At 43.3% G+C, this 12,500-nt stretch overlaps 1 protein-coding gene across 1 annotated transcript in view; it reads right to left on the reverse strand.

Moving 5' to 3' along the window:
• Window positions 1-6,796, reverse strand: part of cdk6 (cyclin dependent kinase 6) — a 41,238-nt gene extending 34,442 nt beyond the window's left edge. Inside the window, exons 1-3 of the mRNA XM_076301747.1 lie at window positions 5,813-6,796; window positions 4,719-5,054; window positions 610-745 (exon numbers count right to left, since the gene is read on the reverse strand). Coding sequence (XP_076157862.1) covers window positions 610-745; window positions 4,719-4,942 — 360 coding nt within the window. The 5' untranslated portion in view covers window positions 4,943-5,054; window positions 5,813-6,796. The remainder of the gene's footprint in view (window positions 1-609; window positions 746-4,718; window positions 5,055-5,812) is intronic.
• Between the last annotated feature and the right edge of the window lie 5,704 nt (window positions 6,797-12,500).

Genomic DNA, 12,500 nt, shown 5'->3' on the forward strand with positions numbered 1-12,500 from the left:
TGAATGAATGCTACCAACAGCCTGCTTTGAGCCGGAAGGTCTTTCCAGTAACACTATTCTGCTTGGCCTGAAATGTGAACTACTGGGATAGTGACTGAAGGTGCACACACATATACCCACACACACATGCTAACACACACACACATGCACATGCTAACACACACACACACACACATGCACACACTCACACCAAGACTCGCTCTCCCTCACACACACACACACACACACACACACACTAACACACTCACTCACACACCCACACACTGAAACAACATTCCTCGGCCCAATCCACGGTTTGAAAAAAACAGAGAGGCCAGAATGAAAATAGAGAAGCATACAAGGGCTTGGCCCTCTAATTAGGAGCCCATCTACCACATGGACTGGTCTTCAAAAGGCCCAGGCTCACTGTGATGTGTGGGAGAGCTGTACTACATCTGCCTGGGCGAGCTAAGCCAAGGCACCTCCTGCAAAAAGTCAGTCGGCAAACTCGCCCCGGCTGCTTGCCATACCTTCCGGCACTTTCTGGGAGAGAGTCTGAGACCTCGAGAGCTTAGTCCTTGCATTCATTGAAGGTCATTAGCATAGCAAATTGACATTAGCGGGCAGTACCTTAATCGTCTCGGGGGGTACCCCTGGGTCTGGCGCCTTCTCAAGGTATGTGGTCAGGTCTTGGTCCACATGCTCAAACACCAGAGTCAGTTTGGTCTCTCGGTCGGTTCGGGATACAGTGCACACGTCAAAGAGCCTGGAGGAAATGAGAGCAGTGGCATTTCTCAGCTATTTACACCATTTTGTGGAGGCTAGTTCATTTAAATGGATTCCGACACCATTTTCAGTCTCATTTACTGTAGGAATTGAAGTGAAATATTCTACAGCGTCAGTGCCATTCATAGAAAAGAATCATCAACAAATGCAAATGTAACATTTAAAAAATATATAATGATAAAATTGCTCTGTAGAAAAACACATAATGATGGTTTGTTTTAAGTCCTGCTGTTTCTAAAAAGAATTATGTAAGATGGACTTCACCAAATGATCAAATTGTGATTGAAAAGAGCATTTCATATCATGCAAGGACATCACTTCTCTGCGGCCTGCCTTCATTTCAATAATCATTTGATTTTGATAATCCACTTTCACTGTACAAAAAAAAAGGCTCTTTGGTTGTGTCAGGTCACTGTCCAGACTAGTTTGTGCTGATGGTTTGAAAGAATGTCCGCTATGCTTCAAATACTGAGGCTTTGTTGGCAAAATGAAAAGAGCCAACCAGTCAAGGCGGCTTCAGCCCCCGTGACTGATCATCATCTTGGCTACAGGACATCTCTCCCCCCTTCATATCCCAGTTAACTTACACCTTTGCAGAGTATGTGAGGAATGCAACAGTTTTTAACAACCCCAAAAGCTTTAGCCCACAGCAGTACAGAGTCTGAGTCAGTGTGCATGCTACGGGGTTTGGCCTAATGTTTCAAGCATGAACTGATTTGCTCCACGTCCAACAATGAACATTGTTAAAGAAAGGTGTTCTCTGTTTTCACTAATCCTAATGAATGTTCTGAGTACAGACAATGGAATGGTATGAATGTCTTTGCTAATCCAATATGCTAATGACATCAGGTTTTGAACTGGTATGCTCTTCTGTGCAGTGTGCATTATATTTCTCCAGGTGGGTTTTTTTGATGTTTGCACCTGTGCAAGAGAACATGGTCACCATGAACTAATTCATAATAATACATGGACTGAGAGAGTGGAGTCTTTTGAGTAAAAGCTATTTAATACCTCCTTTTCAGACTGAGAACCAGGAAATTCCCTTTGTCAAACCATGGTAACACGCAATGTTTCATAGCAACCCATGTAGGGTATGTGATGGTGACCATGGTGACCATCTCGCACCAATCCATCAGATAAAAGGAAACTTGTATCTCAAGTCATTTTTAGATGCCATGTAATTCATCTCTGCCTATAAATAGTAAAATCTAGCAATGGCATTCACCCTAACATCATTACCAATGAAATGATAAATACAAAAAATTTGGTATTCTGAATGAACTTGGTTACCAATACTTGGATATGTGTAATGCATAGTGTACAACATGACCAGTAAATACTGTGTGAGCGTTAATACTCATGTAATAAATGGCAGTGAGATTTTACATATAAGCCTAAGCATACATTCAGTCAGAGAAGTCATATACATGGGAGGCATTGGGTGGATTTGCAAAAGATATCTAATCCTCCTCCATGTGAAATGGGTTTCGAATGACAAATCATCTTGGCTGTGTTGTGAAAAACTGTGGCTCTCAGTTCAGGTTCAATATGCTTGGTCACACAAACCAGGGGCTAAATCCCCTGGTCTACAGAAAGACGCTTTCATGGTCAACCCTCATTACTAGCTATGACATCATGGAAGGAGCTACCACTTGAAAACATGGGGTTAAAAAAAGGAGAAAAGAACTCCAAGGAACCAAATTGTTTCTGTACAATGGAGCCTCCATAAACCATATGGAATGAATAATGTTCTCATTAGAAACATCCAAGGGTTGTCTGTAGTAACATTAGGCCAGCCCAAAATGCACAGCACTTAAGGATCAGTGGGCCTCCATGCTGGTTAGCATTAGGGAACAGAGCCTCCATTTAGTGTAGATTACAACTTCCTTCTTTGGTAACACCAGGGCTGGCGTCGGGGTGGGATTGGGGGGGTGGGGGGCTTGGTTCAGATTAAATTTTTGCTCCCTCAGTTTTTGCTGTGGAAAATCTAGGAAAATCAGATGAAGTTGCAAACTTGCTGGTTGATACAGCTCATGGAAAACCTAAAACTCATCAGTCCATTTGTTCTATTTGCATGAGATTAGCATAGTCTATCAGAAACATCAGCGGTCAAAGCCTTCTCTGGGTTTGTTTGGTATAACATGACAATACTTACTAGCAATCTTTGTGTAAGTATAGGCTAATTCACCTCACCAAGTTCTGTTCACCCTAACCATGTTTTGGTTAAGAGATATCCAATCTATAGGATCTATCTATTTCCGTATTGCCATCACTTAAAATCTTGCTATAACTTGGCAGCATAAGCCTAACAGAATTATGATTTGCAATATGCATGCAAAAATATGATGTCTATCTGCCAATGGATGGTGGTTTACACTATGGCTGAAGGGGTTTATACATTATCTATTCATGTTGAGTTTCATTCCCTACATATCCAACTCCCCCACCTAAGTAACAGTCCAACTGATTTGAAGACATTGTCATTCTTTTGTGAACCTACAGCCTAGGCCTCCATTACAGGCTTATTATATGTGTGTTCTGTAAATAGAACTTTATTGGACAGAGGATGGACATAGGTTGCTAGTCACAAAACAATTGAATCTCACACAATTAAAAAATTCCTTCTGACCCAATTTTTCGCCTGTGACATCTGTCCATTCCTGCATAAGTGTACATCAGGTCAGTAAAACAGTAGAACATGTTGAAAAAGAACTGAAAAAAACCTAAGAAGTCTAAAAATGCATTTCTTAAGAATCTCAAGCCCATGTGTGCACAAAATTATCTTTAATTTTATTTTTATGCTTATGTACAAATAAATCATACAAGTAAAAGTGGGAACATACCAAGGCTAGGTTATGCTTGAACTGCAGACCACATTTACATGGAAGCCAATTTGTCAAAGCTCTTGTCCCAAGTTGACATTGGCTGGCAAATAAATATTATGTGTATAATCAGACACTTTTCAACTGCCCTCCATCTCCCATTTACGTCCAACGGCAAGGTTGGACCTTGAGCGGGGTCACTGTATGACGCACTCTTAGCACAGGCTGAATGAAAGTGCTATCACTTGTCCTTCAGAATCTGCAGCTTCCCACTGTCCATGGATGAGCAACAGGTCAGTCGTGCTGATTTGAACCCATTAAAAAAAAATATTCTGAAGCAGCTCTACAATGGAGCATAATGGCAAGACAGAGCTTCCACCTGTAATGGAGAGGACCATGCAGTGGAGTTGCCAGGACTCATCTGTCATGAGTTACATTTTGTAATGTTAAAGTTTTGGTCCTGATCTCTGATTTCACCTTGGGGATCAATAAAGTATCTATCTATCTATCTATCTATCTATGTATCCATCCATCCATCTACACTCTATAGGAAGCACTCGGGAACTACTCAGCTGCAGATGAAAAGTTCATTGGCTGCTGGGCTTTTGGAGGACAGCCCTAAAACAATTCCAGGTTGGACCTCACCATGAGGAGGTCATTAATTCTACTCCAAATAAGAAAAGACCCAGAAAGGTCTCCACTTAACCAAAAAGGATCCCCACCCCCAGTAAAATATCTACTATTGGGGGAATCAAACCACCCCCTCATGCTCACAACATCTAGGATATGGCATGGTGGTGCATGGCAAGGAAATGACGTGTCAATATGATGGCTTAGTCTAACATATAATATGAATACAGTATAATGCAACACAACATACGAGTATGACTGTACCAATCTTAATGAAGAAAAAATGTTTGATGGTAAGAGATGCATGCTCCATGATTTTGTAAAATCCCCTCTGATATGAGTTCAACTGAGGCTAAGCCAGTACAGGAAATACAATAATCAGTCTGGGGAAAGCACAATTGAAGGATCCACTCATACCCAAAAACTGCAGCCACAGTAATATGCAAACTACGATACCATGAAATATCCCCCACACACATTATCAGGGCACCCCCACCTTACCTGACAACGTTGGGGTGCTCAAAGGATTCCAGTTGCCTCAGCACTGCCACCTCGCGAATGGTGGAGAGAGGCATCCCTTCCTCCTCTGTTTGTACCCGCACTCGTTTTAAGGCGACAAAGCGACCCCCATTATTCAAATCCCGAGCCTTGTACACCTTTCCATAAGCACCTTCACCTATCTCGGCAACAGGCTCATAGGACTGACCGACTATTTCTTTGTCCATCTTAAAAACGTATTGCTCCTCAGTTCAATGCAGCCTGCTGCGGGGAATCCCGACGAAGATTCTTTACAGGGGCATCATTGGGAAAACGGCTCTGGCACGTGTAGGCTACAGTCTGTGTGAAGCAAGCACAAAGGAAGCGGAGGTAAACACAAATATAACCGGATTTATCACAAATAGGCGCACAACAGGCGGACTTTAAACGATTGTTTACCCTCTCTGGACACTGCTAACCTCGAGTTTGCTCTCTTCCACTCCCACTTTTTAAACAATTACCCATGTCAAGTCATGTCCTGTTTCCCCATAAAACATCTGGAGTCACATGGCAAAATATAAATATCTATTCATGTCCAAATAATGACTAGATAAACCTAGATATTTGCCGAATATCAACCATAGCGTGTATTAGGCATGAAAGCATATTGTAAACAACAACTTTCAAAATATTAAATCAAGAAATAAATTCGACATCAGTGAACTTTATAACATAAGTCTGTTGGTTAACACTATAGCTCTGGTGCGTTCATTGCAATAAAGTCTCTTGTTTGGTTAAATACAGTCCTGAGCACGTGGCTGTCTAGTGATTTCATTGTGTAAACTTTTCATATCAGTAAATTGTCAGTTGAAACCACATGTGTGGTAACGGAGTATACAGCATGTGTCATTGCAAAAATGCATGTTAATATGTGCAATACTGATCAATAAAACTATTTGGTACAACTTTCCCCAAAGTAGGGCTTACCCTACAATTAAACCTCTAAAGACAAACTTCCATACAAAAATCCCAGTTCACCAAAGTTATTCTAAGGAACATGCACGTGCATATAATGCAACAAAGCCTCTGCGATTCACCCGAGCACAAATAAACTTTACCTTTTTTATTTACTTAAAATTCTGCTGTGACTTGTTCTTCTGAAACAGGCGATGAGGAACCGGTGTCTTCGCAAGCCGATGTTTGCAAACACGGCACAGATCTCTCACTGTCCGTCTTCAGGGCCACACAGGTAGAGACATGGTGCACGCACGAGCCCCCATCCTCCAGCGGTACCACCACTGCAACTCAAATAGATCAACTACCAAGAGAGAGAGGGAGGGGGGTGCGTTTTCCTCGCCCAAATCAGTGTGCGCAGCTTATGCAGTGCGTTTTTTTTGTTGCTTTTTTCCTAGGGATCACTGTATGAAGCTGAATATATTCTTCGCGTTACTGTGTCTCTGCTCCCCCCATTATGGTTTTCCCATCAATCCCAGAATATGCAATGCTTGTCTGTGAGCTCCGTCTTCTCTACGCTTTCCCACGCTGGCTCAATGTGCCTTGACCCCCTTCAGAGAGGTTTGACACAGGGCAGGAACATTTCCGCATTCCTCACTGACTACAAAGGCTAAACCGCCTCCTTTTGCTTGTGCTGCCTCTTGGTTCTTTACCATTCATAGTTTTTTTTGTTTTGTTTAAGTGTCAAAAACAGGATCGTCACAGCTTTCAAAAAAGTTTTGAGTGCAGAAAAGTTTACTGGATACCCACAGCCGACTTATGAGCATTGGAAGGAGTTTGTTAACCATGCGATGTTGGGAGAGGCGACTGTCAAATGTATACCTGAAGGCCAGGTTCAAGGCTCGACTGTCAATGATTTAATGTCAGATATATAATTTTATGCTGTCTGCTTCTAGATAAAACACCTTAATTGGATCAATAGTAGACTCACAAATGGCGCATGTATTTTCAATGCACATTGTCGACTAAATTACATTTTGTACAAATGTTTGTAAAATTAACTGAAAACAATATGTATTGAACCACATTAAGGTTTGTAATGACTTGTGACTGTAATGACTGTATGATTTGAGAGTGTGGAACGTGTCAAAAATATGCACAGATCCTTAAATATGAAATATTAAAATGTGTCTTAAGTGACAAATTCAGAACAAAGTGTTTTTTTCACAAATGGGTTTGTAATAGAGATGTATTTTTGATTAAATCATTAAATTTAATGTACATATAGTGATGCTGAATTGAAATAGCTAATAACACAAATTAAACAGAAAATCAATTGAATTATCCATTAAAATATCATTTTAATCTCTCTTTTTATTGCTTTATTGTTGTTTATTATTGTTATATTACTGTATTGTTTTATCTAGTGCCATAATTTTACCATAGACACAAAAACTTCTGCTTTCTTTATTTCCTTTTCATGTAATGCTTTTCTATAAATGTTTATTTTGTTTAAATAGATGTAGATTGAATATGACAGTCACAGAGTTATCTGGAAAATAATATGTTGTCTAACTGTAGATATTAAAATCTGTTCAATTCAAAATGAAAAAAAAAGTAAAAAAAGTAAATTTTTTATAGTAAAAAAAATATATAAAAAGGTTTCTGTGAAAACCTTGGTCTGTGGACAGCTCTTTATTCCTCCACACCTCTTTATGGGCATGGTTCAGAACTTTTGTCAGAAACATGACAAGGCTTGCCTTCAGATTATCTTCATAAGACATCCATTAGAGCCATGTCTTCATGCCCCATTACCATAGCTTTATGTAGAGGAGCTGTGTGAAAGAGAGGGCAGAACATTAGGATAAGAATATTTCAATTGATGCTTCCTAAACAAAATTGTCTCGGAGGGGGCCATCGCAAAGCACTTTGCATAAATATAATTTTATGGTCCAGAGGTGCATAGAAACGCCGCAGAGCTGCTACCAGTGAAAACTGTATAGAAAGAGGGGTGGGGGGTGACCAAAACAGAAATGAGTTTTGAAGTTTGTGTGGCAATACAGTCCCCGTCCCTGTAGCCCCCCCCCTCCCCCTTCTCACCAACCCTAAAATTCAATATTAGCATCACAAAGCATGGACCATAGACAATGTACTCCCGGCCAATAACTGTAACCTTCTTCCTTTACACATCATTATTGTTCGCTTCAAATGAGCGCTGATAGCCATTAGCCAGGCTGACTACATTAGTATGCATACTTGGAGGATTCCAGAAAACAACCCAATTAAAATCAGTTTGGTGCGAAGTATGCACTCCCCCCAACACCACACACAAGCGCACGCACACACACACACACACACACACACACACTCAGACTAAAGGTGACATGTCATTCCAAGAGATGCTAAAGTGTTGTGTAATGATGACAGACAGGATGACATGCTTGACTAAAATCATGAAAGGATTATAGGAGACACGTGAGAAATAGTCCTTGATAAGATACACATGACACATCGATCAGAGAATTTTTGATAATCCTGTAATCGCAGATATGTAATGATATCCTTTATCAGTTACGAAATGTCCTACAACAGGCATGGTGATTGCCACTCAGACAACATATAAACTTGGCAAAGGAAGACAATTAAAAAGAGAGCTTTCTTGTGCTGAGTCCTATGTCTTTGTGTTTTGGTCTTGGTTAAAGATGAAAGGGAATTGTTTGTGGCTATGTTAATTATCACCTTATTGAAGTATTTAAAACACTCAAAAACACTAGTCTGCCCTCTGAGACTTTCCACAGAAACATGTGAGTAATCAGCATGCCCTCACAATGAGTAAAAGTCGACTGCTGTAATAATTGGAGAGATAGGCTTGTTTGTGAGGTCCCCCTCTCAGCTGCGCTGTGGTTCCCCTTGCCCTCTGGGCTGAAATTACACTGACTGAGGTGAAATGGCAGTTTTTGATAAGCCCCGAGCAGACAGATGGATATGAAAAGGCCATGCGTCCAATTGTGCCTTGATAAAAGCTGTGCAGCATCACTCCGCGTCTGCCAAGCGGATAAAGTGATATCAGTGAGCAAACCATTTGCCCTGGACGGTAAGATAACAGGGCAGACCAGCCAGCCAGCCACTCCTCCTCCCCCTTTCTCTGCCCTCGTCCAGTCCTGAATAGGGAGGTTACAAATGACTGTAGCCCTTTAATGTGCAAAAGCCATCAGGCGGTGGCGGCGGCCACTCCGCTCCCCCCGTGACACTCGATCCCTGACCGCAGGTTCCCTGGTGTCCTCTCGGCCACATGTCGGCTCATCTGCAGACCTGCCCGAGCTGATTAGGTGTCAGCCCTCCGTGGACGTGCGGAGAGAGAAAAGGTCAGGCGATACAGTGTCGCTCTCCAACCCCCCAACCCCAACCACCGCCACCACCTCCTCCATTCCCCACGCTGGCAAGAAGAGCACAGACGGCCGAGAGGACACTTGAGAACGCGATGCGGCAGATGGCGATGGCCGATGCCTCCCGTACCCCCTCGTCCCATCCCGGAGGGAAAAGGCACCTAAACTCTCCCAGCGGCGCAGAGACGAGAGGGGCCAGGTGACTGGCCTGCTTCCTTTTTCACCCCCCCCACCCGACCCCCACCCCTCCCCTCTCCTCATCGGACCAGATTGCATCCCAGGTCAGGCGACCCCCTCCGCAGCCCCAGATTGAGGGAGCGGTGGCCCCAGTGGTGGCGGCTCCTCAGATCCCCTTTCACACCTGTAGACCTGCAGCGCTGGCAACAAAGCACTGCCCTTTTGTCTCCACCTACGCATGGGTGTGCCTTTTCTGTCACTCTCTCTCTCCTTCCCCCTCTCTCTCTCTCCTCTCTCTATCTCTCTCTCTCTCTCTCTCGCGCGGAATGTTGCTTCACTCCAGTTAGAGCTTATAGCCTAGGTAATCAAGGAACAATGGCGACGCCGGCAATCCAAATAAACTCAAGTCAAACAGGAATAACGCCTCTCAACGAGGACTTATAGAGCCATTGTCGCCCCTAGAGTGTGCTTTTTGCACTCAACCTAATTGTTGCAGACTGAAGAGAGAGGCAGGGGGCTTGTTTATTTATTTATTCATTCTCAGTGATTACCTTTACATTGTAAAGGTAATATATTCCCACATCCTTTATTGCCAGACAGCAGTGATTGAGCAGACTTCAGGCCAGCGAACTTGGTGGAGCCATCAGCACAAGAGGGTCTGTGTGTCCGGGCTTTAGTCCACATCCGCTGAGAACGTCTGCATTTAAACTGAACATCAAACTAGCAGACAATTCTAGGTTGTTTTCAGTCAAGGCTGTCTCTCTCTATCTCTCTCTCTCTCTCTCTCTCTTTCTTCCCTTGCTCTAGTCCTCAGCACAGGCAGAGAGTAAAGCCTCCCCCAGTGCAGGCCCCCTAAGACAAGACTCTTTCTGTTGGGCATTTCCATGGAAACCGAGCAACTAACTTGAGGAGGGACATAAAAAACCTGCTCTTTGAAGAAAGGAGGAACACCTGCCACCTCTGCAGATGGTGACTCCAGCACACACTCACTCACACTCACTGTGTGACTTGAACATACTCACTCTCAACACACACAGACACACACACACAGACACACACACACACACACACACACACACACACATACACTCTCTTTCTCTCTCTCACACACACACAAGGTCATATGTTCAGTGACATAAATGACATGTCTCTCTGATGACTGATGACTAAGAGACTAGTCTATACCCCTCCTCTTGACTGCTGAGTCGTCATTTGTCCTCTTACTAAGTGAATAATGAAAAAGAATGATATAAAGGTTTCACAATTTAAAATCAGTTTTCATTCATGAAGGATGTCTGTTAAATTACGAATGCAATTAGACTTGTATAACAGTTCTTTATGTTGTTGTCACTGCCTTTTATGTTATGTTGTCACTGTCACTAATTATTCCCACCAAGACACTTGAATACAACCCAAGTAGCAAACCATTAAAAAAAATTAAAAACCTCATCTCTATGGAAACTTTGTGTGGATTCTTCAATTGATGACATAGTGAATTAAGGGGGTCTGATCTAGAAAAATAAATGAATTTTCTTTTAATTAGAGCTATATCCTCCTCCTACTTTCCCAGTCTTGGCAAAGATATGTTAAAACCCTGTGTGGCACCATATGGGGCATTAAAATAAGCGTTTCCTGTATCCAGTCGAAGAGGATTAATGTATCAAATTTATGAAATTTTCAGTTGGCTCCCCGTAACTGTCACTGTTTAAAAGGCTGTTCCAGGCCACTTCCCCCTCCCTCCTCCTCCTTCTCCTCCTCCTCCTCTCTCTCTCTCTCTCTCTCTCTCCCTAACACCAACCCCCAGTCTCCTTCCTTCTCTCTCTCCCTCCCTCTCTTTCTCTTTCTCTCTCCCTCCCCCCATTTCTTCTCATCTGTGCTGAGGGGCTATCAGCAAAGGGAGAGCCACCCAGGGGTCAGGACCTCTCTGGCTAGGACTGGACCCCACTGCCCACTACACGCTACCTCGCTGCTCCTGCTGCCTTGCAGCGCGGCTGCTTCTGTTGTTGTTGCTGGGCCCATGGAAAGTCCCCAAACTGTCCAGGCCGCCCTGCCGGTGCCCGATGCGTTCATTAACAGCATTAATGAATAACTGAGAGCACATTGTCCAGCTCCAGCTGTCTGACGCTTATCCGGCCCCCTGACCGCCCCCGGTGGCTCAGCCTCTCTCTCTCTCTCTCTCTCTCTCTCTCTCTCTCTCTCTCTCTCTCTCTGCGTGCGCGGCCACGTCTCCCATTTGTGCACGGTAAGTGGCAGCTGCTCCACGCATTCATGTTCAAATGAACCACTCTCCATGCGGGTGGTGGAAGGGGACCAGGGAGGGGGGGGGGGGGTGGCAGGGGAGGGAGCAGAGGGGGGGGGGGGGGTAAAAGCATCATTAATTACCCCACCGGCTGCCCCCACATCACTAATCACTGTTAATAATGCTGAAGGGAGAGGCCGAGAGAAAAAGGGAAAAAAAAGTTGCTTTTCACTTCATTGCTTCTCCAAGTTTGCCTTTTGTGTATGCTTATCTTATCCGTACAAATGTCCATATAATCATTTGAAGGTCATATACGAATCACCAAAAAGGTTCATAAAATGGATCAACAATAAGCTTTATATTTTCCTTATGCAAGTTTTGGAATTTGTATTTTGGTTTTTTATTATATGGCAACCAAGAAGGTCACTTTCACTCTTACCCACAGTTCTTCCTTTGACGAGGCCCCATAGCTAAACCCTGAAAAGCTCATATCAGCTATCCATGGCTAGATATAACAGTCATAAACGCCCACAGGTAACTTGAATTATATTAGCACTAAACGAATCGAGATGCCGCTCTATCTTTACAAGTATGGAAATTGCACTTTGTTTTAAGTTTCCCGACGGTTTCACTTTTAGCTTATGCTCCAAGACCCATTCATTCCGAGAGTTTCATTCAAGCCAAGAAGTTACACTGTACACATGGTTTCAGTGAGGATCTCAGTATGACTGTCTTCCTCCATCATTTCAACTCAACTACATGCACCTGGACTCGAATCAAAGGACGGCCTCAGGCCCTCATGCACACACCCCAACACATGGCTGCAGCACATGTGTTCGTCGGATGCTGGGATAGTCGCACGGATTCTGCACACCTTTTTTGGCAGTCAGACAGCGAAAGCGACTGACAGCTCAAAGCATGCGTTTTTGTATGCGTCTGCTAACTGTATATGTCTATAAAGTGCATCTGCGCGGCTGTATGTCTGCGGAGACAAAAGAAATCTCATCTGGCTTTTCTTATAACTTAAACAGTCTGGTGACAGATGAACGG

The sequence above is a fragment of the Alosa pseudoharengus genome, unplaced genomic scaffold, assembly GCF_046254945.1.
Source record: "Alosa pseudoharengus isolate Yale_2024_CS ecotype anadromous, Long Island Sound unplaced genomic scaffold, YU_APseudo_1.1 YU_APseudo_1.1_scf_23, whole genome shotgun sequence".
NCBI lineage: Eukaryota > Metazoa > Chordata > Actinopteri > Clupeiformes > Clupeidae > Alosa > Alosa pseudoharengus.